This window comes from Neofelis nebulosa, chromosome 15 (assembly GCF_028018385.1).
Source record: "Neofelis nebulosa isolate mNeoNeb1 chromosome 15, mNeoNeb1.pri, whole genome shotgun sequence".
NCBI lineage: Eukaryota > Metazoa > Chordata > Mammalia > Carnivora > Felidae > Neofelis > Neofelis nebulosa.
In genome coordinates this window covers 25,069,642-25,097,441 of record NC_080796.1, presented here as the reverse complement: position 1 = coordinate 25,097,441, position 27,800 = coordinate 25,069,642, and the positions used below count along the sequence as shown (strand labels likewise).

General features: G+C 49.6%; 1 protein-coding gene across 6 annotated transcripts in view; it reads left to right on the top strand.

Annotated features, from left to right (window-relative positions):
* The window catches only part of ASTN1 (astrotactin 1), a 303,122-nt gene extending 275,463 nt beyond the window's left edge, over positions 1–27,659 (top strand). For 5 of the 6 annotated variants that reach the window (XM_058700150.1, XM_058700151.1, XM_058700154.1 and 2 more), the window contains 6 exons: positions 1,127–1,260; positions 5,052–5,203; positions 6,259–6,394; positions 10,220–10,320; positions 19,793–19,976; positions 23,834–27,659. In XM_058700150.1, the coding sequence (XP_058556133.1) occupies positions 1,127–1,260; positions 5,052–5,203; positions 6,259–6,394; positions 10,220–10,320; positions 19,793–19,976; positions 23,834–24,071 (945 nt within the window). In that variant the 3' untranslated portion in view covers positions 24,072–27,659. Of the gene's footprint in view, positions 1–1,126; positions 1,261–5,051; positions 5,204–6,258; positions 6,395–10,219; positions 10,321–19,792; positions 19,981–23,833 lie in introns of those variants that run through there. The other variant, XM_058700153.1, reaches the window with a different exon arrangement.
* Positions 27,660–27,800: the final 141 nt, after the last annotated feature.

Genomic DNA, 27,800 nt, shown 5'->3' with positions numbered 1-27,800 from the left:
AGAATTGTTCTAGGCTCTGCGGCATTTATAAGCTTCCCCATAAGACCCCACTCTGTCATTCAAACACAATAATAATTGCTGACATTTATTGATGACTGCTGTGTACTGTTTATATGCGACTAGTGCGTGCATAGCACAAGTACTATGCTATGCCCTTTGGCGTATATTATTTCATGTGATCATCACAACCCTGTAAGGAAAGTGCTGTTTGTCTCCCGTCTTTCCAGTGAGGAAACATTTATGCAGTTGGCCCAAGGTCCCACGGCAGTGATTGGCAGAGCCGAAGTCCGCACCCAGAGCAGACAGCTCTAGAGCCCGGTTCTTAGCGTGTCGGCCGCACTTTCTGCCCTCTACCAGGAGAGAGAGGCCTCACACGCAATCACAACCCAAGGCAGAACTGTGTAATTATCGTACGTGGGGTACAAGGTGTGCTGAAGGAATGAGGAAGCCATGCTGGGCAGGGTGCAGAGGCCACACAAGGAGGCACAGAGAGGCATTTGAGGAAGGGCCAAGGGCCTCAGGGCAGAGACAAGGGAGGTAAGGGCAGTGGATGGGACAGAGGTTACTGTCCCTAGGGCCCCGGATGTGGAATGACGGCTGGAGTAGGAGGGAGAAGTAAGACTTGCTTCCAAAGTGACAGCCCTTCACCTGTCACATTAATGAGAGAGAGGCACCCTACAGGTCCTGCGAGGTCTGGCTTCCCAGAAACGGTCTCCAGGGATTAGGAATTTTAGCTCAAAAAATGGTGAGGCAGTGCCACAGCCTACTGCCTGGATATTATTTAGAACCAAGCAGAGCCCTGGCGCGCCTGGGTGGCTCAGTTGGTTAAGTGTCCGACTCTGGCTCGGGTCATGATCTCTCGGCGTTGGGCTCTGTGCTGACAGCTCGGAGCCTGCTTCCGGCTCTCTGACTGTCTCTCTCTCTCTCTCTCTCTCTCTCTCTCTCTCTGCCCCTCCCCTACTCGTGTGCTCTCTCTCTCTCTCCCTCACTCTCAAAAATAAATAAATGAACGTTTTTAAAAATGCAAAAACCAAAGAAGCAGACGGAGCCTTGATTCTGTCTCTCGACTGTGGTGGCCCAACCCCGACTCCTGGACGCTCACTCTCTCCCCTGCCCTCTCTTGCAGCTCTTGCAGGAGGCCACCATGAGCTCCCTGTGGTGCTCAGGGACTGGAGACGTCATCGAGGACTGGTGCCGATGTGACTCCACCGCTTTTGGAGCTGATGGACTCCCCACCTGTGCGCCTCTCCCACAGCCTGTGTACGATTCCCCTTCTCTGCCTCTGTTGCATGCACGCCTCCGCACGCTTCTGCACACGTAGATTACAGAGGGTCCACTGTGTGCAAAGCAGTAGGCTGGGTGCTGGGTAAGAAAACTGCGAGGCAGTACCTGCCCTCGGCGAGCTTTCCATCTTCCGGGGGAGGCAGGCACACAGAGAAGCTGTAGGTAGAAGACAGACAATAAGAGTTCTATGAGTTCTATGAGACGTTTCAGCCAAGTGTGAAAGGGAACGGTCAAGTCTGAATTTGGGGAATGGTGAAGCCTTCATGAAGGAGGTGGCCCTTGAATCTCTCCCTGAAGGTGGAGGGGGTAGGACAGCACGTGCAGATCAGAGGATAAAGTGGTGTCGCAAAGGAGGAAGTGAGAGGCCTGTAGCGAGCCGCTAACTAGGCCAAGGACACCCTGGGTGGCGGCACCGTGTGGAGCCATTAGGTACTGTTATCACTTTCATTTAAGAGATAAGGAAATGCATTCAGATGGACTGAATTTTTCCAAGGTCACTGAGCAGGAAGCAGAACCACCACCTAAGAAGCTGGGATCTCAGCCGTGATAGTGTGGGGAGGACAGGATAGAAAGATGACTTTAGGTAGAACCAGCAGGGGGCAGTGGGTGACTTGTTGGTGGGAGGGGGGAAAGAGGGATGAGTTGAGAATGGATGTTAAGACTCCTGCCCCTGTGGCTGGGAAGATGAATAGGCCACAGCTGAGAAAAGAGGCAGGCTTGAGGAGGAGGCTGTGTTCGTGTGGACCCGTCTTGGGGTTCTGTCGGGGCAGTCCTAACGGAGATAGATGTTCAGTGGTCAGAGGGAAAGACAGTCTGGAGCTCTGTAGAAAATATAGACACTAGGGGGCGCCTGGGTGGCTCAGTCGTTTAAGCACCCGACTTCTTCGGCTCAGGTCATGATCCCACGGTGTGTGGGTTCAAGCCGCACCTCGGGCTCTGCGCTGACAGTTCAGAGCCTGGAGCCCGCTTCGGATTCTGCGCCTCCCATTCTCTCTCTGCCCCTCCCCGACTAGCGTGCTCTCTCTCTCTCTCTCTCTCTCTCTCAAAATAAATAAACACTTTAAAAAAAAGATAGGCACTAAAGATAAGATTTAAATCAACCCCAAAGAAATGAGAGATGCAACCACAGCTACGAGAAGGGCTGCTCCAGAGTAAGTATAAACTGGGAAGAGGAGAGTTGGGGATGAGCATCAGGGGGTATGTGCCTTTGAGGAGTGAACAGAGTACAGAGGGCTGCTAGGGTGGTTCACGGTGAACATGTCCAATTTCCTTGCCCTCAGGGGAAGGCTGAACAGAACTGGTGAAATTCCTGTAAAGGGCCTGAGGCAGGAACCGCCTTAGCCTCTACTGTGGCATCTGCCCTGGAAGTGAAGCACAGACATATGGTGTCTAATAAAGAGTGCTGGCAGGAACAGCCGGACCTGTGTGGCCCCGTGGGTTGGTGAGGCAGAGAAAGCCCAAAGGGAGGATCAGGACCAGCGGGAACAGGAGGGCCGAGTCAGCAAGAGCGAGCCGGCAGGAGGAAACCAGCAAGTGGGAGGCTGGTTCTGTTGGACGCTGCCCTCTGGCCTGTTGCATGGGAGTACAGGTGGGCATTACCAACGGGCCAGGATGAGCAGGAAGAGAACCGAGGAGGAGGACACAACAGTAGACGGTCAGTACAGACCAGTGTTGTCTACACGACCTCTCTCTAAGGGTAGTTTTAGATACACCGGCCCTTTGTTTCTTGCTCTTTACGGCCATGACTTGGACCTCTTGAGTCAAAAGAGAATCAAGCTCATTGTCAGTAGAAGTCCTTTCTTTTGGTATAAAGGGGGCCACTGGAAGCAGATGATGCTTCTGGATGGATTCACCAACTAAGAAAATTACCTTTGACACAACACTGAAGCCGCCAAATAGTTATCACTAGGTGGACACAAGAGCCAGCCATTGGTGTCTTAGGGCTGATTTTTTTTCTCCAAACCTGTGTTTACTATATGTCATCGCTAAAGATCAAATTGGGCTAACTTTCCATAAGCAGAGGTTCCATAAGCAGGAACCTCTATTAAGGACTTCACTTCTTGTGTCAACTTTAATCACTTCTTTAGTGGCAGACATTAGTTTCTTTGATGTTGACTGGTCATTGGAAATAGAAATGCACTCTGGTTTTACACGAGTCTCTGTAATCACGCACGCTATTTTTCAGGAGAGGGGGGCTTCAGTCCATATTTTCAAAGAACCTGAGTTCTCAGAAAGGCTTAGTTACTCACTTAAGCTTCCTAATGCTTTTCCTTCAAAATAGCACTCTGCATATGACTCTAATTAATGAATTTGTCAATATCCGCACTGTTTTGGGTCTATTCCATCTTTAATGTCATATGCAAACTATGAGCTCCTTCATAGTAAGCCACTAAAGAGCATGTGTTTTGCATTATTTTCCCACTGGTTAAATTCCTTGCTATTGCTCCCATAGCTTCCCGTGATTTCTTCTTAAAGTTCTTATCACACATTATTATAAGCACATGTATAGTTGTCTATTGACCACTCCCCTGCATCTTTAGCCCCAAGGTCATTCTTACAATAGGTGTTTAACAAATATTTGCTGAATTGAAATTGACTTTTGCTTTAGTGTGCTCCATCCACAGCACCTTGCACAGTGATCCCTGAGACCAGTGACAGGCATCTGTGACCTGAGTAGAGACCAGAGGACGATGATTGTGGGAGGTTGTGAGATATGGGACCCGAGGCCAAGGGTGAATGGCAGGGATGCCTGTGAAGGAGGGAGACTGGAGTGAACAGGAACTGGGAACATCCCCAGAAACCCGTGGTCTAGGAAGAAACAGGGAATTGGAAGCAAGTGAGAAACGTGAGACACACATACAAAGTCAGAACAAGGCAGCAAATTGAAACCACGGGGACCATTAGGAGATCCATACCACCAAATGTCAATAATGTGTCTTGAGTACAAAGAGGTATGAGATGGGAAGGCAAAAGAGTGGCCAAAATAGACAATTTGCATGGAAGGAGGAGACTATGAACTGGAAAAAGCAAAGAAATACTGGAGTTGGGAATCAGGATATTCAAAGAAACCCGAGAGCAAAGAAAGAAACTGAAATCAGAGTTTGCAGACACAGGACATCACCCCGAAGAGAACTTATTAACATGTTGTCACATCTCTCTTGTCCAGTAAAGCCCCCACGTGTGTTGCCTCCACACCGAGCCTGTTGCAAAGCCCGGCCAGCAGATCCATAGCAAGGATGGAAGCCAGCGTTCCCCCCAGCAGGGCAGATCCTGGTAACACTATGGAAACTGAGCTGATCATGGCCTTGTTAATGCAGGGCTCTCCAAGACACCACCTTCACTGAGCCTTCGTATGAGCTTTTTTAAGCACATTTTCCTATTTTCAAGAGCAAATCCAGAAATTATATTTCCAAGCCATATAAAGGGCCACCCCGAAAGCCCTATCCATTGACCCTATAAGCCCTATCCATTGACCCTGTAAGATGCAGGGGTTCATTCATTTTTGAGTCACTTACTTACAAATATAGGTTGAGTTCCTAACCTGTAACAGGCACTTAGAGTAATAAAATGTAGATTTCCGGGATCTTCAAGAACCATTGGTCTCTAGTGAAGGAGACAGGCGCTCAGAGAGATCATTGTAGCAGTTGGTTAAGAAAGGTTAGAAGGAAGACTTCAGGGTGTAACAGTTGAGAAGATGGCCAGTATCAGAAAAAAATTGAAGGTATCAACAGGGACCCCATGTGTTGTTTCTTTCTGTATGCACTCAGGCTGAGACTCTCCACGGTTCACGAGCCCAGCAGCACCCTTGTGGTCCTGGAGTGGGAACACTCAGAGCCTCCGATTGGGGTGCAGATTGTAGATTACCTCATCCGTCAAGAAAAGGTCACTGACAGGATGGACCACTCCAAAGTGGAGACAGGTGAGCATCTCTGACTTCGTGGGCTCATCTTGATCCATTGGTGAAAAGAAGAGAGAAGAAAAACGCCCTGCCTCCTGGCCTTTGCTCCCGGTCCCCTGTGTCCCAGGGCAGTGCAGGAGGAGCAGGGACAAGCTAGAACAGCCATCTTGCCCACATAAGAGTTTTTGCATGGCGAGCTATCTGACAAAGTCTTGTTTTGATTTTGTTTTTCTTTTTGTTTATTACAGAGGTGTCCATTTCACTGCCTCTAGGCACACTCACAAAGAAACAACAATACAGTACACTGGTTATCCTAGCCCACAATTAGGGAACAATTCTGTGCTAACCACTGCCATGATTACAGAAAAAAAAAAATTCCTTTGCTAATAACCCCCCTCCAGGCACAAGCCATGTGCAAACAGATGTGCTTACCCCGTGTCTTGTCCTAAAGCAAACTCTGCTTTCCCAGGTCCAGCTAGAAGAGGGAAGTCTTAAAGAACGGGAAACGCCCCATGAAAAATGTTCCATGCCTTAGGATTTTGCTGCCTACACATAGGGAAAGGTCAACATAAATCATGCCTAAGACTTACGTGTGAGTGTAGTCGCCAACGGGAGAGTGGCATCCACAGTCCGACTCAGGGTACATGGCTTCTTTTGAAACCATCACTCGGGCTGAGAGACCTATGCAGTGCCTTCGGGTGTGGAGAATGTCTCTTGCTTCCCCGAAGGCTCTTTTCCTGCTGTGTACAGGTACTGCAAAGGTCTGGCAGTGACCACTGACCACAGCAGCTGTTCTCTGCCCTCGCCAAGAACATTTCATAAAAGAGCTCACAGATGGGGTATGCATGTCTTGCATCCGGAGTTGTATCTGCATTCACTCTGGACAAACGGCTCTAAATTGACGAAACACGAAACAGAAGAGCCAATTCCTTCTAAGTCTTTTTTCTCTGCAGCAATTCGAGAAGACTGGGGACCAAGCAGTGTTAATGTTAAGTTCTCATTGAACTGACGCCATGCCCTCACCGCTTGGCCGTCGTTGTTTCTCATGGCCTTTTCCGTTCCTTCCCCCTGGGCAGAAACGGTGCTGAGCTTTGTGGACGACATCATCTCTGGAGCCAAGTCTCCTTGTGCCATGCCCTCTCAGGTGCCAGACAAGCAGCTTACCACCATCTCTCTGATCATTCGGTGCCTGGAACCGGACACCATCTACATGTGAGTGACACACATCCGCCTAGCGATTCTTTACCCTGAACGTCCTGAGGCTCTAAGCTCCTTCTGTTTTGTTGCTTGAGTTCCTTCAGAAACTTGGGGAAATATTTTGAGTTTCTCAAGTCCTCTCCCCATCGGCGTTATGGAGAGCTTTCTAGGGCCTGGAAAGGGAGGATGAAGAAAGACCGGATAGCCCCATCCTTCAAAGACTCTGCCACGCAGAGAGGACAGATACAAACAAGTCACTTTCATATCGGGTAGGAAGAAAGAAATGCTAGATGGGAGAACAAGGAACGTGTGGTAGAAGGCAAAAGGAAGGAATGGTGAATTCTGACTAGAGTGGACATCGTCTGACTTGGGTTGTGTACGATTTCCATAGGTAGAGTGATGTTGGAAAAGGCACAGCAGCCTAGGGAGCCAGCAAGGGCAAAAGCAAAGAGGCATGAAGGTGAGTAGAGAGTAGTCCCGTAGAGCAGAAGCAGATGGTGAGTAAAAGGGAATGGAAGAAAGTGAGTCCGGAAAAATAGAGTGAATGCTGTAAGTCAGGGGAGATTATTCATTTTGTTAGATGAAAGGTATAGAATGCCAAGAACTCTGCTTTTTTTCTTTAAATTTTTTTTTAATGTTTGTTTATTTTTGAGAGAGAGAGAGAGAGAGAGAGAGAGAGAGAGGGAAAGACCCAAGTGGGTGAGGGGCAGAGAGCGAGGCAGACACAGAATCTGAAACAGGCTCCAGGCTCCGAGCTGTCAGCACAGAGCCTGACATGGGGCTCGAACCCATGGACAGCGAGATCATGGCCTGAGCCGAAGTCAGATGCTCAACTGACCTGAGCTGAAGTCGGAGGCTCAACCGACTGAGCCACCCAGGCGCCCCAAGAACTCTGCTTTTTTAGAAAGCTAGCTCTAGTGACTTTGAGAGAGTTTGTAGAGGTTAGAGATGGTCAGCACTTTTCTTCAATGGAAATACAGTGGACTTCTGTATCATGGCACTTGGAACAGCCCTGTGCTCTCAGGGAGCTCTTCCTCATTTTGCCCTGAGCTCCTGGAACAATTGTCAAATATTTGGTGAAGCAGAGACGTAAAAGACTCCAAAAGAGGGAGACATGGAAGGAGTGTAAGTCATGATGGGAAAATTGGCGGGGAGGGGGAGAGGCAGACTTCCTAGTGACGTCATTCTGGGAACTTTTGACTCCATCGGTATGAAAAACATGTAACAGTTTACAGATGAGGTCACAAGAATAGAGTCAGAGTAGCCAGAATAAATCATCTCCATTTCCACAGTTAAAGAATTCAGAGGTGCAAAGCCCTAGAAGTGTGAGTGGCATTGATTGCAAAATGAACTTAGATGCTCAGCCTGCATATCTTCAATCTAGGAAAAAGAGTAACCAGGGGGCCATACGAGTAAAGTACGTAAAGACAAGGGATATTCTAGAGGAGCTGGGAAATACAGAGAGCCTACTTGTGATTCTTAGCGGCTCTGGTGCTGTTGGGCAGCACGAACCCTGTATGAGCAAAGCTTCTTAGCTTTAGGAGCAAAGATTAGGGAGGGTGGACCACCTCGCCTGCTGTCAAATGCCTCCAATTCGGTGAAACTGGAATTCTCATTTATAACAAAGGCTCAATAATTCCTGCCACTAAGTCACAACTGTTAATTAGGAATTTTGAAATTCCTATGAGCCAGCCCTTACCCATCTTGGGACCCTCCTCATGTTGGCCTGACTGGGCCATATTTCCTGATCAAAGACCGGAGACCGATACCTTCTCCCACTCTGCTATCTTTGGGGAGCTTCCAGTATTGCTGTCTCGTAAAACACGAACTTTCTGTCAGTGTCGATTACTGGGGAAGTCAGAGACAGCACCCCGGGGGGGGGGGGGGGGGCGCGAAGGAAGGAGCAGCCAGCTCTGCGGCACTCCACTAGGTGCCGCTGCAGATCACGCGAAGAGGGCCGTGGAGGGCCCGGGAGAGTCGTTCCTCTCCGCAGAGGATCAGGAGAAGCCAGACCTTCAGTCCCTGGTGCAAGGAGAGAGCCCTGGATTAGTTGTTGGAAACACTTGGCCCCTAGCCTGGTTTTGTTTTTAAGCACTAAGTAATTCTAAGCAAGATTGCAACTAAGTTTTCTGATCATTAAAATGGAGAGGTCAGCCTTCGTTTATGGAGTGCTTACTATGCCTGGGAGCCTCGGAGACCCTGTGAGGTCGGGGTTTTGCTCCCATTTTATAGTTGAGGAAAAGAGAGGTTCAGCAACACGGAGTAACTTCCGCAGAATTGCAGGCTGGTTGTCTGGGATGTGGCGGTGGTTCAGAATTGAATCGGGGTTTGCATTTTCTTCACTCACAGCTTCTCGCTCCCCAGCCACTCCAGGCTGCTGCCATGACCATGACCTCATTACCTCACACGAAGGCTTAGGGCTGGTTCTTCTCCTGGGCTCCACGGAAGGAGACGTGCATTTCAGCCCAGCTGGCTTATTTTGCCATCCTATCTGTGCATTTTATTTAATGCATTAAAAAAACATTCTTCTGAGGATTCTCGGTCCACAGTACAAAAATGTTTAAGAATCCCCGGTTGAGATCCCACAGTTTGTGAGATCGAGCCGCGCGTTGGGCTCTGCACTGACATTGTGGAGCCTGCTTGGGAGGCCCAGAGGATGAGAAACTCCAGTGACCGCCATTGCTGAGGATCCAAGCAGCCACTGGGAAGCTGTGTGGGGCCGGTGTGGCACAGAGGGACCACTCAGACCTAGGAGGAGAGGGCTGGCAGGGAGAGAAGGGTAGCAGGGTGCCGGAATTTGGACCAGGGTCAGATGAGGTTTAGGACCAGGCAAGATGGTGGATCTGAACCAAGGAGCAGAGGCCAGTGGAACAGACTGAGCCGCCTTGTGGACATAGGAGGGAAAGCCTAGCACCGGCCCCAGCCTGACTGACAGCCAGGAGCCCAGGCAGTCCTGCGGGGCCCACAGGTGTGGTCTGGGCCCTGCCCCCAGGCAGGTCGTCACATTCTCAGTCCCAGCAGCCCGCCTTTCCACTTGGGGCTTCTGGTCCGTGGTGGGGTGGAACTAGCCGAACATGGGAAGCAGGCCCCCAGCCACAGGCAAGTCAGGACCCCTCAACGCTGGCTGTTCCGCTTCTGACTTCAAAAGGGAGAAACTGTCCTCGGCCCTCTGCGTCACCGTGCCATCTGAGCACAAGACAGGACAGAACAGAATGAACGTGATTTACTCAGTGTCGCCGGTTGCCGGGTATTGTCCTCGGTCTTTCGGGACGTAATGATCTCATTTCGGCCTCACAGGGACCTGCAGGCGGGTTCATCATCATCCCGTTTCACAGGTGAGAGAAAGTAGAGCTCAGAGGATTTAGCTGTAACTCCCCACGGTGGGGAGTGGGGCCTCGGACCCGAGTTCTGACCCCAGGTTCCTTGGACACATACGTCTTTGCTCGGCTCAGTGGCCGTCAGAGTAGAAGTGGAAGGCTTGTTAGAGCACCCCTCTGGAGTTTCCGATTCAGTAGGTCTGGGCCGGACGGGAGAACTTTTATGGCTGCCGAGTACCCGGGTGAGGCCGATGCCGCTGGGCTGAGGGCCTCCCTTTGAGAACCACTGCTCGGTGCCCTGATGCCTTCTGCCAAGTAGTAGACCCGAAGCACTCCGTTACAACCCAGGACCCGCCGGGAAGCCACGAGAGGCTCTGGGCTACGCACCTCATGATGTGAGTGGTAGCAGCACGTTGACACAAGGCTGTGAGAACGGCCGGGGCCAAACCCGCCCAAGCACAGCTTGACTGTCAGCCAGGCCCTCAGCTTCTGTCTGGTGACAGTTTCCTCCCCCTTCTGCCAGGTTCACCCTGTGGGGCGTGGACAACACCGGACGGCGTTCCAGGCCCAGCGACGTGATCGTAAAGACCCCTTGCCCCGTGGTGGATGATGTCAAAGCCCAAGGTGAGTGACGCTGGGGCCGGCAGAGGCTGCGGGGGGCCGAAAGTGGGAGCAAGGGAGTCAGACAGAACGTGGGTTCCGCAGACAAGGGGGAGGATTCGAGGCCCAGCCCAGGGGCAGCACCTGTCTGATCGCCTCTGCCTCTGCCTCTGGTGGAGAGCCTCACGGTCTGCCGCTATTTCACACGGTCTGAGAGTCAGGCAGCTGGCACGACACGCTGACGAAAGCCCTGGGCACGCACAGGCGACAACACCAAACGCTTGGGTGTGCACCGAAGTGCCCGTGACCTCGGCCCTCAGGACCCTGATTCGGGCACTTGCTGGCTTCATGTGTTTGTGCACATCTGAAGGGTTATTTTGAATTAAAGCATAAGAGAGTCTGCAGGTGGGGAATTAATTACCGTATCTTCACCCCCCCCCCCCACCAAAGATGTTTCCAAATCCTTAATTCTGTATTTCAGAGTATCCGTGGGCCAGTTCCTTGGTAGAGAATTGTCCCTCTTCAGTGCACCGGAATAGGCCCTTGTCACTTAAGGGGTTTGCCTCCGTCAACATCCGTGGCACAAACAGCCTACTTGCTAGAGATCCCCTTCTTCATGTTGCCCCCTGGCGTGTCTCGAGAGCGTCCCCTGCTCTGAGGCTTATCACGTGGCCTCCAGAGCCAGGATTTGGCCGTCCCGGGCACCCCTTCTGCAGAGCTCTGATGCCAAGCACAGTGCCCTGTCCAGCCACCGCCGTCTCTCCGGTGGCCTAAGGCCGATTTGATTTGCACGTGAGCGGAGACACGGGCCGACTGTGGGAGCTCCGGCCGTGCAAGTTTCAGGAAGGGAAGTGGGGTGGCCAGGCTGATTGCTGGCCCCGCCAGTGGCCTTCCGGGTGGCTCCTGGCTCCAGGTGTATCGGGTTGCCCGTGAGGGACACGGCCCCGCAGCATTCCAGGGGCGCGTGCAGTGATGTGAAAACACACGGGGAGGAGCGCCCCAGACCTACATTAACTGGAACCACTGGCGCGGTAGCCCTCACAGCTCCTGGAAGGATCCTCGCAGTTACCACCTCACTGAACACGTGTGGCCTGTGAAGAGCGCGGTTATTTTCCACACAGCGATCTGCCCCTGCTCGGGCCCCTTCTTAAAACTCTTCAAGGATTGCCATGCCTCTCGTGACAGAGACCAAAATACTCACCAGACACACGGGACCTGATTGAGGCGACCCTGGCCCACTTTGCCAGCCTCTTCCTGTCCCCTCTCCCCATCAATCTCTGCGTCTCTGCCTCACCGCCTTTCTCAGGTCCCCCACACCATTTCTGCTCCCGCCTCCGGTCTCGTTGCCTCCAGTGCTCTCCACCCCCAGCCCTGAGCGAACCGATTAACTCCCCTCCGCCTCCAGATTTGGGATCCGGTGTCCCTTCCTCAGGACAGGCACTGCTGGAGGTTCCGCAGCACCGTGTTACTTTCCTTCGGAACATTCATCTCCATTTGTTAGTATCCTCACGGGCCCAGTATCTCTCACTGGACAGTGAGTTCTGCTAGAGCAGAATCTGGTTTGTTGGCTCACTGTCACGTCCCTAACGCTTCGAAGGAAGGCTGCATGGTGACCGACTGGTGACAGGAAAATTTAGGCTCTGGAGTCAGACCATCCAGGTTCAGATTCCTGATCTGCTGGCTACTTGACCTTGAGAAGCTGACCTCACCTCATGTCTCCGTTTACTAATCTATAAAATGGGGGAAGGGATAAGACTACCCTACCTGATAAGAGTCTAATAAGAATCAAATGAGTGAATTTACTTTAAGTCTTTTTCTTGTGCCCATCTCGTAGGAACGGTGCAGTAAATGTTAGGGAACATACATTCTAAGATGGCGCCCCTCATGGCCAATCTGATACAACTGAAGTCAGGAGCCCAAATGAGGTGATGTAAGGGGTATGAGCAAATTGCTTGGCCACAACATTTAGAATTCCAGCCTCAAAGTCTCCGTGACTACAGAAATGCCGCCGCTAACCATGCGGAGTCTGCTTTCCGATAGGGACCCGGTAAGCATTTACTGAATGGATAGAATATTGCCCCCATTTTATGGGTGCAGAAATTGAGATTCAGAGCCGAGTGAACAGCTGACCAGGGTCACAAAGTGAGCAGCTAACAGCCTCGGCACTCAGACCCATTATTTGACATCAGTTCCCACTTTGCCTATAATGTTAAATTAGATATTTAGAAGGTCATTGTGTAAAAGAGTGAAAACCTGTCTTTGAATGAATAAAAGACCTACATTTTAAGCAGAGTGTTCAAGTTAGGTGGCGGGGGGGGAAAAATCCCCCTTTTTAGAACTATGAGAATCCACTGGGACGCTTCTCTCCAGAGTGAGCGCTGCCTGGCTGATAGGGTATGGACCAAATGACTTTGGAAGGTCTCGAAATCCCTAGATGATGAAACCAGAGTCTGGGGTTGCAATGAGAGGCTATCTGGACAGGACCGGTGGCCCCCTTATGTCATCATCTGTTGATTTCTTACTCCAAGCCAGAGAGGAGCAGGTTGTGGGAAGGTGCCCCAGTTATTTCTGTTTTGGAAAATTTGCTGATGTCTCTGCCGGCAGAAGTAGGCCCCTCGGACTTGCCTGCGGAAGAGGCCGCAGGCTGGTGGGGCATCAGGGGCGGGATCAGCAGGTAGGAGATTTGTAGCACAGTGCTACCTGCGGGAACAGATGGACAGACCGCGACACTGGACCAAAGAATGGCCAACGTAGAGAGCTGGCCTGGGAGAGACCACTATTCCGCTTCTCTGTGGGGCTCCTTTGGGTTAATTCAGCCCCAAAGTGAATCAAGACGTGCGGCTGCCCCCTTGGGCTCCCTGACAGAACAGAGTGTCTGGAAGCCCAGCAGACCAGCTGGGAGCAGGAGAGTCAATTTATTGCTGAGAGAATGACACAGCGTCACCAGGTGCTTTTACTCTTCAGCCAAAAGGGGGTCCTGTAGGGGGCAAACGTGCAGATTAATGGCCTGGACTAATTGAGGGGATCCTCACAAATTAATACAGTTCTAGCAGCTGTACCGAAAAACCATATGCTTTGCCTCCTTCAAACCCAGATGGTGGTCATAAATATAACTCACTTGGGTCTGAGTTTAAATCTAGTAACAAATGGGAATTACCTTTTAAGTGACCCGGAGCATGACCTCGGCTCCTAATTACCCATCAGGAAGCTAGACTCTATTCCTTGTATGCACACTTTTCCTATGAAGAATTTTATCACATCGTGACACTAAAGCCACTGAGCCAGTGAGTTTCTCGTCATGTTCTCCTGAAAGCACCCTTCCCGGGAGGAATGAGCTAGTGTCCATGATAAGACCAGCCTGGTCTCCAAGCTGAGGGCAGAATCTTAACTGGCATGGTTTGGGAAGAGGGTGGAGAAGAATACACGCTGATACTGGGGGAAAATCATTGCAGAAGGAGGAGCAGCACGAAAGAGATGCTTGGTGTGTTTAAAGATGTGGAAGGAGGCCCCCATGGTGGAGAGGGATGGGGAGGAGAGAGGGCAAAGAGGAGTTCAGAGGGACAGTGGGGCGGATCCCGTGGTGCCCCAGTGCAGAGCTGAGGATTCAACCTGGGATTCGGAAGGGAAGCAATGGAGCCCTTCAAGCGGAAGAGGGACGTGATTGGACTTCACATTGTCCGGGAGCATTCATCTGCTGTGCTGAGAGTGGACTCCAGATAGCAGGTCCGAGATAGAAGTGGGGAGTCAAGGCTGTGGCAGTGACAGAGGAAAGGGGACGCTTGCAAGGGCCGTGGTGCTGAGTGGGCCAGTCCTAAGTTATTTTGATGGTAGGACCAAGAGGATTTGCCGATGGCTTGGATGTGGGACAGGAGAGAAAGAGGTCATGCTAGGCGTCATATGTTGTGAGAAGGGCTGGGCAGGGGTGTGTTGAGAATGCCAACGGAGCACGAGCAGAACCACCTAGCTCAGTGGCTTGTGACTGTCCCCCCAGCAGATCCCAGGAGCCTGTGTGAAGACAGAGAAGAGACAAAGGATGGAGCAAGCCGGCTGAGGGCACAGGCCATGGGCCATGTGGATGGTGCCAGGTAGAGAAGGAGGCAGTCAGAGCCGATGCCTGAAGTGAGCGGTGGTTTCCATCACTGAAGGACAGATTTGACGGCAGGAAGAAGTACAGGAAGTTTGAAAGGAGGTTGTGTTGACAGTATGTGATCCTGGGATTTACTGGGACAAAGCTGGAGAAGGTCTCAGACAGGATAATTGACTCCTGATGGCTGGGGGATCTAGTCTTAAAGAGGACTTTCATGTCGACAGTGAAGTTGCCCTAAATGGTGATGAGAAATGAGGTGGAAAAGATGAATTAGATGCCAGATTCTTTTGTGGAAGAATGGTCAGGAAATAAGCAGGGGGAAATAGGAAGAGGCAGGTGAGTTTTTAAGGTGGAGGGACATTTATGTATGTACAGAGAGAGCAGTAAATTGTTTGCAAGTACTCATGAGAGGCTGAGAGGCTGCCCTTCTCTGGGGGCATGGGAGGATTCCTCTGTGTGGGAGAATGCTTCAGGCAGGTTTCTGCCAACACAGGGACATTAGGAGCGTTTGCCAAGGTCAAGGGGAAAGGGAGAGCTATTTGCCATATTGCCGGTCCCAGAGGAAGCAAGGAAACCCTTGAGAGAATTAATTTGTCTACAGTAGTGGTTCTCAAAGTGTGATCAGACCAATAGCAGCAGCCTCACCTTGGAACCTGCTAGAAAGGCAAATTCTCAGGTTCCATCTGAGACCTACTGAATCAGGAACTCCAGAGAAACCATTAATCTGTGTTTTTCACAGGACTTCCAGGTGGAGAATCAAATTTTATTCCCAGGGCTGAGAATCACGGGTGTGAAGGCAGCACAGAGCAGCCGGGGGAGGTGAGAGGCTGCAGGGGAAGGGGACAGAGGCTGGAGGGTGGGGGTGGGCGGTGTGGACAGTGCCAAGAAGGACAAAGATAGAAGCCAGGTGGGGTTCCTTGCCCTCATGTTTTCATATAGAATTCTGTGATCAGTTACTTCATTGTGGGGCCAGACAGACCCAGGGACTCATGACAATGGTGCCTTAGGACCTCCATTCAAGGAACTTTCGTTATAGCAGCAAGGAAGCCATTAGGAGGTATAGATGCTTCCAAGATTCTTATTTATTTCATAGTAAAAAGAGCAGCCACTGGGATGCCTGAGTGGCTCAGTGGGTCAAACGTCCGACTTTAGCCCAGGTCATGATCTTGCAGTTGGTGAGTTCGAGCCCCACATCAGGTTCTCTGCTGTCAGCGTGGAGCCTGCTTTGGATCCTCTGTCCCACTCTGCCCCTCCCCTGCTCTCACGCCCTAGTGCTCAATCTCTGTCTCTCTCTCTCTCTCTCTCTCTCTCAAAAGTAAATAAACAAAAAAAAAGAGCAGCCACTGCTGGGGTAAAAGAAAGTTCACTTCTGCCCCAGGAATCCCCCCCTCATTCAAATAAGACTATTTCCCACAGTCTCTTGGACTCCTGTGTTTCAGTATCTCTCTCATGGCATTGGGAAAAGCTTGATCTAGTGATGAACCAGTAATAATCATAATAGTAAATAATAATAATAAAATAACATCCACCATCATTCGACTCTCACTCATCTTACTCCAAACATGGTGGCTTATTTGCTGTTTTCAGATATGCTGCCCGCCATAGCCTAGGAGCTCTGTGCTGGCTTGCCTCTCCCTGGCATGCTCTTCCCCACATCTCCCTGCAGCTCATCCCCTCCCAAGACCTCCAGGTCCTGGCTCCAGGGTCATCTTTTCAATAAGACCTACCATGGTGGGGGGGGGGGGGCGGCGCCTGGGTGGCTCAGTCAGTTGAGCAACTGACTTTGGCTCAGGTCATGATCTCGTGGTTCGTGGGCTTGAGCCCTGTGTCAGGCTCTGTGCTGACAGCTCGGAGCCTGGAGCCTGCTTCAGATTCTGTGTCTCCCTCTCTTTCTGTTCCTCCCCTGCTCGTTCTCTGTCTCTCTGTGTTTCTCAAAAATAAATAAACGTTAAAAAAAATTAAAAAAAATAAGACCTATCATGGCCACGTGTTGAAAAATCTCAGGGCCCCACACAACTCCCCCATTCTTCCTTCTTCCTCTTGACTCTCTCCCACTTTTTTACAGACTCTATTGTACTTGCTATGGTTGTTGCTCCCCTAAATGCCTCCTACCACTGGACCGTAGCGCCTCAAGGGTGAGGACTTCTGTCAGTTTCTCCCTGATGTAGCCTGAGTGCCTAGAAAAATACCAAGTACATGGTGATTGTATTGAATGGATGAATACATGTATGCTTACTGTGTCCAGACATTGTGCTGAAGAAAGGCTTTATGTTTAACACCACTTAGTCTCGCAATAATCTCGGAAGGTGTATATTATTCACCGTCACAGAACAGAAAAGTCAACTAAGACCCAGAGAGGTTAAGTAATTTGTCCAAGGCCACACAGCTAGTGTGGTGGAACTCACCTTCATATGATGCTATATGCCACGGTGCCTGTTCTTAACCATCCTCTGTGTCTGAGGGCTTAAGTCCCAGCCCTGTTGGTTTATTCTGCTCCCTAAGAGGTATCGTTTCCCTTTTAAGAACTAGTAACTCAGCTTGATTTTTTGTGATGAGTTATGTCTGTAGACTCCCTGCCATCCCTCCACCTGCATTTTAAGTATTCCTGAACACCATGCATTTTAAAGAGAGGAAGGACATATCCCTGTTTTGGATAGCCCAAGACTTCTGTGAAGCTGAAAGCTGGGTAAAATGATAACTAAAAATACCTTGTATTCTTTTCCATTCTTTGAGTTAATGACTTCTTGAGATGCTATGAAAGTTAATGAAATAACATCTCTAAATTTCGTCCGTGGAAATAGGAGGAACCAGAAATACTCACGCGCCAGGAACCTAGCATATAGATCCCTCTGAATATAGCATCGCGCTTACCGATGTAGGCTTGTAAGCACACCCTGGAGTTAGATTATCTTGGTTTTAGGAGATTTATGGTGGCATCCGGGCGTCTCCCACCTGGCCTCGGGCATATGTGCTGCTGCTAATGGAAAGCATCAGCCTTCTCTAGTTGGATATTACTGTTGTGTTATGAGAATAGTAAATACACCCGAAAACACCTTCTCAGCCATCTCCGTTCCTCTGCGGAGACAGTCATAACCAGGGCCTGGGGCCAGGGATGCTATTTCCCATCACCAGAAATAAGAACAGAGAGGCATCAATAAACAGAACCCCAGCCCTCCCTATCTGGGCTCTGGTCTGATTGCCCACATTCTTCCTCCCCTGGTCTTTCTTCTCTCAGTACACATTCCCCTCCTCTCACTGCAAACAATACGGCTCTTAGACTGGTCTCTCTGCTCCTGTCTCTCTCGGCTCCAGAAATGACAGGCTCCCTGCATACTTACTGGGAGTCCCTCTTTCTCGACACCTAGGGGCCACCTATGGGTCTACTAGAAACAGTCACCTCAGATGTGCATCCACCAGGATTCTGCCTCCTGTGTCTCAAATTGGTGAAACACTCCAATCCCCTGAGCATTAGTGCCAAAGAGTAATGGAGGACAGACGTGGTTTTAAATCTTGACTCCAGCCTACACTGGCTATGTGACCTTGGGTGGGTGACCTGGCCTCTCTCCGAATGTCCTCGTGTGTAGGATACAGACATTCGTATCCATCTTGCAGTGATGGTGTGAGGATGAGAGTTTATATACGTAAATTTCTTGACAATCGAGAGACCGTTAATAAGTAACTAGAGGTACTCGTTATATTCTAAGTCACTGTCCACTTTACCTCTTGATCCTATTTTAACAACCTGAGAATTTAAAAATCCTGAATATCTCAGTGGATTTCTGGACTGAAGTTATTTTTAATGCAGTTAAGGTGCTGGCCGTCAGAGTTTGATTGCTAAAGGATTGGTAGAGCGTGGGATAGAGAAATATCACTGGATAGATCATGAGTTCTATTCTTTTAGCTAAGATGTTCTTTAACTACTATGTTGTTTGGCCCTGTGCTGGGCACTCAGGACATGGAAGAAGCTCTGGCCCCCGTCCTCATAGGCGATGGGCAAGATAGAAAAGTAAGGAAATCATTGCAATGTCTGGACAGAGTAGGAGTAGAAATTTTCTTCCTTCCAACCCATAAAACTCCTACAACAATGACTGTCATTACCAACCGTCCCTGAGTTCACTTGGAGTTGTGACAGCGAATCAGGTTGCTATGCCTTTTGGCTAACAGGAGGTCGAGTGGGCAAAGTTCTGTCTCAGAAACCTGTAGACTTAGTTTCTTCATCCTCAGATTTAACATTGGATCTGAGACACAGTTCTGCTCTCCAGATCTCAGTTCCCAGCTGTTTAGGAAGGAAATGTGAACAAATCTCCCTTCTGACAGGTTTAATACGAAAACATTTAATGATAAAGTGCTTGGAGCTCCATAGGAAAAATGCCAAGGCTATACAAATTCATTGCCACTTTGCCACATCACCAAGTTCAGTCTTAGCAATGTATGCCTTGGAGGAGAAATATAAGAGTTCTAAATTAAACCGAAGGATTACTCATTTGGAGCTGCAGGATGTATTGGATTCAATTTCTGTGTCATCACAGATCTGCAAACGTGTTTTCATATCTGGTCGGGGGGGTGGGCTTGCAAAGGCTTGGTGTTCCTGAAATCCTAATCGTGGGGCCAAGGTTGCCTTAGAAATTGCGACCGTTCACCGCTCCGGGTTCTTCACACTGCCCTGGCATCGCCTGACTACCTCACTTCATCCCTGAGCCAAATCTCTACCCCCTGCCACCCAGGGATTCCCAGTAGCTTTTGCAGGACCCACTTGGTACCCAAGCATATGCAAGCCGGAAGCGCGGGAGAGCTAATGGCTCATGAAGGCAAATGTGAGAAGTCCCTGCAGACCATTCACAGATGGGAGCTGGGGGTAAAGGCTTCCATTCTCCTGGGACAGACTGGTGGGGCTCTGGTAGCTTCATACATCCTGTCCTGCAAAACTTACCACCTGCTCCCTTAGCACACTTCCCTTAGAGTAACTCAGCCCCCTTTCTTGCTTCATTTCCTTCCTCCCTCCTTCCAGCTTCCCTGGGATTGCACTTGCCAATAAAGTATTAATCTGAAGTCTTTTGCCTCAGGCACTGTATTTTCAGGAAACATGGGCAAAGACAGAGACTATTCTAACTGAAATTGACCTCAGCAATATTCCATTTGAAGGTTTTCATTTTATAGAAAAGAGAGCTACAAACAATGGGGCAGAGATAAAGTGAGTTACTCAAACCCCTGTCTCCAGCCTCCAGGTTTGGTATTTAAGCAACATTCTCTCTCTCTCTCTCTCTCTCTCTCTCTCTCTCTCACACACACACACACACACACACACGGATATGTATTACACACATCTACATACACGTGCACACTCATATGTTGCACGTGCATACACAAACGTTAAAAATCTTATTTATTTACCTTTGTTGTCCTCCTCAGAGATAGCAGATAAGATCTACAATCTCTTCAATGGCTACACCAGTGGGAAGGAGCAACAGACGGCCTATAACACCCTCCTGGATCTGGGTTCTCCAACCCTACACCGAGTCCTCTACCACTACAACCAGCACTATGAGAGTTTTGGAGAATTCACCTGGCGGTGTGAGGATGAACTGGGCCCCAGGTAACTAATAAACTTCATTGCCTCTCATAAAGACCTCAGCTCTTTAAAATTTGGTACCTCCTACACCATAATACTGAATCTACGAATTCACAGAGATTTCCTGGGTGAGCTTAGTTGCTTGTAGAAGGAAGTTCTGTGCTTTTACACAGCCCAGTTCATATAGATTAGTTTTGGATAAGCTGTATTTAAGCAGCCAAGTCATGAATACATTTCTTGAACTCTAAAAAAAATCTTTGCCCTTGACCTGTTTTACCTGCCTCTTTTTCATGCTGACATGGCATTCCAAATGCTAAAACACAGTAGGAGCCAGAAGCCTAGTCTTGTGAAAGAAAATTAGGAATTTTATTGAAGGGGTTATCCAAACATATTTATTGCATATGAACTTTTCTTATGCAATATGCATTGCACAGGCGTATTTTCAGCTCAACTGCACATTCTTTTGAAAGACAGCGTGGTGGTCAGTACCCACCTTGACAGCTATCTTGGCCAAAGTTAGGACAATATAGTGTTTCCCTGGCCCTGAAGCTGCAACTTTTCAATATTCAGTCCCTACTGCTTATAGGTTATACAACTCAGATAACATTCTTAGAAAGAGACAAATGGGGACGATGTGTGCAGATACTAACTTCATTTTGTTTCTACATCATGGCTATATATTCCAAGAAAAACAGATTTCAGCGGAAGCACTGGAATGTTCAGATAGACGGTGTAAGAGGCTTTTCACATGAAATGTTGGCACCTGTATGTCCTTGAATTAGTTAGGAGTTCATAAAGAAAAAAGGGGAGAGCCAAGGACTAAGAAAAAAAAAAAAAGAAGGAAAGAAAATGAAGACAATCAACACAATGGAATCCTCTAGCACTTGAAGAATCCTTGCACTCCTGCCAATAGGCTGCACGAAAGTATCACCCAGAAGTTGTCCCACCCATCTGACCTCTGAGCGAACTGGAGGGAGGCCCAGTGTCAGAGTGCTTCTTGTGACCTGAAATTATAAACTCTCGTAGAAGACCATTGTTCAGGACATTCCCTCCTGCATTCTTACTTTTGAAAGAAGGAGGAAGTTTAGGAGTATCTTCCAAAATACAGTGATTTGAAGTGTAAGTTAGGAAGAATCTTTTCTGCATTTCATAAATTATTTCCTGCAGTTTATAGAGACTGGCGGTCCTTGGGCAAACAGATGCCAGAGCTATGTCACAGAGGGAAATACATAAGGGGCTTTTCATTTGTTTTGTCTCAGTTTCGGTAAAAAGCAAACCCTGGGTTAGAGAGAAGATACACATTAAGATATGTCCCCTCTGGTCTATACATTATTACTCCTGCCCTTATTATTACGTATACCTAATATTATCCCCTCTCTCCACCTCTCTCCCCCCACCTCCCTTCCCCCTCTCACTCTGCTCCCTCCCTTCTTTCTGCTCCCCCCTCCTTCCTTCTCCCTTTCCTCCCTCCTGACATTTATTGAGTGTATATATACAGTTCTTGGTTAGGGAACATAAATGTCACAATTTGAATAGCACTAACATTGCATATATCATCTTGATTTCCAAGGGCATTAGGATTGCTCTTAAAATTTCTCTCTCGTACCTCAAGAGTCAGGAGGAAAATTGGTTAATAAAGAAAGGGAGCAGGGGAAGAATCGTGGATCCCCCTGTAAAGCAGGGCGTGCTGCTGACCTGACACTCTCTTCACAGACTCTCCTCCCTGGAGACCCTTCCATGTGTGATGCTGGTTTCTCAAGGCTATATATTAGAAAACACTGTGTAATTTCATTAGCTTGTGGAAATCAAGTTTTACTTTCCAGTGTCACGGATCTCAGGGAGAACCACAGGAAGGGAAGAGCGCTGTGCCTTGAGATGCATCGGCCCACTTTGGAGCTCGTCTTGAGAGTGAACAGAAGAGGGTCTGTGGGCTACATACTTCCTGTGAGCAGATAAGTCTGTTCCCTTAACTTTCACGGAGGCCTCCAGATTGACTTGCGGGTTGAAATACTTTGAGAACGACATTGGTTGTTCTCACCTTCCAAGAATTTGTCAACAACTAATGACATGTAGTGGGGTAGATTAAGAGGAAGGGCCACCAAAGTCCCTGTTGATGACGACTTCTGGAAGCCTGTGTGGCTAAACTGCAGAGTCTGAGAGGCAGAGGAGAGACGGTCTGCATCAGATGCTATTTCTGCGGCAGGAGGAGTGTCTGACTTCCTCTGACCCACCACTGACATCGGAGAAAATACCACTGCCCTCCGATGACCTCACCCTCTCTCAGCCCCTTGACCGTGCTGCTGAATCTCCACACCTTTCCTCCAGCATCATCTCTGTGCCTCTCAGCATGGCCTCCCGGGAATGCAGTGAGATCGCCCCCGGTGGTAGTCACAGCCAGACAGGAGGGGAGAAATGAAATGAATGTGGCTATTGTTCTCTGAAAGGTCATCCTGAACGGAATGCAGAAACTTCCATCTTCTGGAAAGAATTGTTGATTGGATTAGAAAAGAGTGGTTCTTCACATGAGAAGTTAGCTTAGCCGCTGATAAATCCTGCAAGGGGTGCTGTTCACTGAGCTTTTCACGACGGCATTTTACAGCCTCCCACGAGCTCTTTCAAATGAGAAATGCCGTGGGTCTCTGAGCACTCAGGCCTTTGTAGAATGAGAGGAACACAGCTGAGTGAGGGAAACGTTGCTCCGTCGCTGCTTCTAAGGGCCCAGAGAGGCGGTGAGTCTGACAGCTGGCTGTCAGGCAGCCCCTCTCTCTGACACTGTAAATGGGCCCAGGGAAGAAGGCTGCACTCCAGTGAGATGGACTGTGGGGCTGCTTCCCCGAGGCTGCTCATGGAGGCCCCCAGGCTCTGGTGTTGGCCCAGAGGGATCACTGCACTCCAGTGTGCGTGAACTTGGGGCAGCCTCACTCTCCTCTGTTCCTTTCTCTCTCTACTGGCGATCTGCAGCAGCTCAGGTGCCCTCTCGTCCCCTCCTGTTCCTCTCTCTCTTGATTGGGGCGCAATGGCCATGGCCTCCTGGCCTTCCAAGATAGAAGGCGGAATGGAGCATGAGCTCACCTGAAGGCTAATTAGGTCACGTGTGCCACCGTGAGTCTGCATTTCCCCCAAGAATGGCCCTGCATCAGTATGCCCTGAGGGCCTTGCTGTCTTGGCCCTTAGTTCACTGCCACTACCTCCATACGGGCATAATTCGTTACACTGATATCCTCCAAAGTTCAGTATATCAGCTGTTTCTGCTTAGTTCTGAAATAGCCTGGAAAAGGCAAATACTCACTCACATACATTATTTGTCATTTGATGACGGTAAATTGCTGGCTATAAAGAAAACGGATTTGATTTGTCTTTCAAAACTGCCAACTCTATGATTTTCAAAGGGCATAAATTCCCACTAAAATATCAGTTATTTTCTCTTCTTTATTTTCCCTCATGGCATTTTGTTTCTCTCTTTTGTTTTGGTGCCTGTCCCACTTGGCACGGCCAGACTGTTCTTCGATCCGCCCATCTGTCCATCCAACCAGTTGCTTGACAGATATTTATGGAAGACCCCTGTTCTAAGTGCCCACGCTAGACCAGCAGGTAGAACACACTAGGCTGTGCCCTCTTGGAGTTGAAAAGTCTCACTCTAGGGCTGCCTGGGTGGCTCAGCAGATTGAGTGTCCGACTTCAGCTCAGGTCAAGATCTCGAGGTTCGTGAGTTCGAGCCCCGTGTCTTTCTCGCTGCTGTCAGCGTGGATCCCACTTCAGATCCTCTGCCCCCCTCTTTCTCTGTCCCTCCCCTGCTCACACTCTCTCAAAAACAAATAAGGCTTTAAAAGAAATAACGAAGTCTCACACTAATAGTAGTATCCTCCATGATTGATCCATAGGAAAGCTGGCCTCATCCTTTCCCAGCTAGGCGATCTCAGCAGTTGGTGCAATGGCCTCCTTCAGGAACCCAAGATAAGCTTGCGACGTGGCTCCCTGAAGTACCTGGGCTGCCGCTACAGTGAGATCAAGCCCTACGGACTTGACTGGTCAGAGCTCAGCCGGGACCTCAGGAAGACGTGCGAGGAGCAGACCCTGAGCGTCCCTTACAACGACTATGGGGACAGCAAAGACATCTAGCGCCATGAAGCCAGATGGTGTGGCTGCCGAAACGAAGCAGGAGAGAGGAGAGGAACATCTGGGTTGGTTTGTGGATTTTTAATATTTTTTAATGGAACATTAAAACCTCTAAACCAGGGAGAGGCAATAGCTAAACCAGGGAGAAACTGATCCTTGCTCCCGGTGGAACTTCTTTGGTATGACATTCTCCATCTGCATGGTCGGTACAGCTGCCATCCGGCAGCTTCGTGCAGTATTTCTCTGCAGGGGATTACTTTGGGGCTTGTTTTACAGTTGATTTGTTTCATTTAATTTTTTTTTTCCCATGAGGTTCATCAAAATGCTCAAGAGTTCTGCCATGCTTCCCATGAAAGGTCTATCAGGTCGAGGCACCCTGTGCTCACTGAGTCCCTGAGTCCGTTAGCTGGAGACAGAGATGAGGTCAGAGAGTTGCTAGACTGGCCTCGGGCCCTGGCCTCAAGCGTTCCTCAGGAAGCATCTCACTCTGGGAGCCTAAGCTCTGCTCACAAAGACCACAGGAAATTGGGAGGGCGGCCTCTGTGCGGGTCTCATGGTTTCCCCCACACCTTCCTATTGCTTGTTTCACACCTCTCAGGTGAACTGAGCCTCCAACATGGGTCCCAGCAGGCCTTCGGGATTTTTTAGATCCTTACCCGTTCTAAGACAGGATTAGAATGAAATCTCCTTCTGGTGGATCTCTGCCTCTCCTTCAGACAATACGATCTTTAAGAGGCGACAAAATGCTACCTGTCAAATGCACCTTCGAAACAGTCTGCCTGGGAGACTAGTTAGCAGTCATATTCTAGAAAAGAAGTAGAGTTGATTATTCTAAAAAACTGTGTCTCCAGGATGAACTTCTCCAGACCACATATGTACGTCGCACGCCTGGATTCTCTTTAGTGTCAGAGTCACTTAACCCTGGGCAGAGAAGGCCTGACCGACACCCACTCTGGTCCAGGAAGGGCTGATACCTCCATGTCAGTGTTTCGGTGAACTAAAGTTCTTACTGATCACACACACACACACACACACACACACGCGCGCGCAACTAATGTCCATTTCTCCCTTGCTAAATTTGCCTAATTATGTCGCTAGTTTTGCAGATCCTTTCTCTGGATGGCCATCCACAGGAGAATACCAGTTTTCACCTCCCATCCAGCTGCCAGGAGTAGCCGAGGTTCTGTGTAGGCAAGTAGAGGCCGGGCCCTTGGCTCTGTCCCATGACCCTAGTGTGATAGCCACAGATATAAGTGGTGGCCCAGTTAAAAGGGAAGCCAGCCTTTCCATAAGAGCTTTGAGGGCCATGTGGCCCACACACCTCAGAGGCCTCGACACAGACTTCTAGTCACCCTGCCTTTGACCGGGGCTCCTCATTTGGAAACACAAGAGAAAGGTCAGGAAAGAGATGCAGGACGATATGGAACTCTCCTGGATTTTTTCCAAATAGCGATGACAGATCCCGTTCGTGCTTACCGTGTGTCAGAGCTGCTCTGAGCACTTCGTACATCCCTGAATCCTCAGGACAGCCTCCCGCCCCCACCACCAAGGAAGTGCTGTTCTCGCCTCTGTTTCAGTGATGAGGAACCCCAGGCAAAGAGAGGAACCCCATTAGGCGGTTTGCCCCGGATGCCTCCTTTACCGCTGCCTGGGCCCCGACAGGAACAGGCCAGTTTGCCTGTGGCATGCAGCTGTCCCTTCTCTAAGCTCCACAGGGACCCGCCCAGAGAGCTTTCCCTTTGCCACACCTGCCTGGGACAGATGTGCCCATGGTGCACCCTGAACTCAGCCACCGGAGCACTCCTGGGGACCGAGGGGTCTGCGGAGCGAGCTTCCCCCGGGGTCTGGCGGCGGGGTCTGGGGTGAGGCTGCGGGTTTGGGAGGGCTCACAGCCCGCCCTGCGTCTTCCCGTAAAAAAACTGAAAGATTTGTCTCGAATTCTGGAAGGTACCTGCCTCAGAAATTCCTCCACTTCCGGAGCCGAGGCCAGCAGAAAAGTCGGCCCTCCCGCTCATGGGCAGTGCAGGGCCGCAGGTGGGATGCCTAAAGGGACATCGCTGACCTCCGCCAGGGAGGACAGTGCCACAGGCAGCTGGTCCCCAACCGGTGGGCGAGGCTGAGAGACAGGCCATCTTACCCCCTCTGTTCAAGTCCGCCCGGAACACGGGGTCTGTGCAGCGTGGTGGGGGCCGCCAGGGCTGCACTGACTTCCTGGCCCCGTGAGCCAACGGGCTGAGGAGGGAGGACGGCGAGTGGCGTCAGGGTCACACTTCTTTGACCCCCCTCTTCTGTTTATTAAAATAAGGAGGCTCATTCTCTCCCAGTCTCCCCTCCTCCTCCCCCAGTTCCCTCCAGCTTTGCATCCGATTTCTCTTCTTCCTCTCGGGCCCCACCCTGCCTCCTTCATCCCTTCCTTCTCCATGACTCTTTTCCTCCTTCCGTGTCCCCTTGTGCCCTCCTCGAGGTACGTGTGCTCACACACACACCTCCACACACACACACCACACGCCCTGCACACCCGTACATCACACACACATACCACACTCATCACACATACATTTACACACACACACGAGACGTACATAGAGCACACACACACGCGTTACACACACAACACACTATACACATGCACTACGTGCAAAAGTTATACATACCCATACATCATACACGCATATACACATACACTATACACACGCACTCAACACATATACATCACACACATGCATTGTGCACACACAATACACACACATATACATAACACACACATATATATACACACACTGTATACACACACACTCAACACATATATGTTGCACACACGTGCATTATGCACACACAATAGACTACACATACATAACACACATATCATATATACACACACTATGTATACTACACACACATACTATATGCACATACACTATACACACCTACATTACACACACACGCACACACATGCACTATCCACATACATTAAACACACACTAGACACACAGATGCTATGGCTGGGTCCCATCATCCACTTTCAAGTTACAAGGAAGGCCAACATGAGTGGGGCAGGATTCTAACTTCCTCTGAGGATTTAACTGCAGGATCTTGGCTCCTGGGAAAACACTGTTGATCATGCCCTTGTGACCTTTCCCAAAGCGTGCCTGGAGGAACCCATCCTGACTAAAAAGGGTGATGGTACCAGACCAGTATTAAACCTCAAATTTCCAAGCTGACAAACAGGTCTTAAGGAGTCACTTATACCTGCCAACCCTCCCCCGGCTCTGGGCTCCCCCTGAGACCCTGGCGTTTCCCCTTAAACATACATGACCCACCATAATAGCATTAGACCTTTAACTGAGTATGCAGTCATCTTCCATGGAGTTCAGTTCATTCATTATTTTTGGTTAAGCACACTTCTTGAGATTCAGACGTTCTATTAAAACACTGAGTGTGGAAAAAACCCACTTGACTACGATAGAAGGAAGAATGGATATCATGTGACCAACTTCAGGTATAACAGTATTGTTTCAAAGAGAATTATTGTACGGTTATAAAAAATGGAATAATCAACTAAATAATAAACAAAGCTGTTAGTAAGTGTCAGGTGTGTGGATGTTACCTTGTGTCTGTCAACAGAGTGATCTGGGGGGACCCACCGGGGAACCGCTCCAGTTTCGGATGTTACACCTCAGGTGCCTTACAGCCCACCATCCTAACCAAAACAAAAAGTTAAACACCTCACAG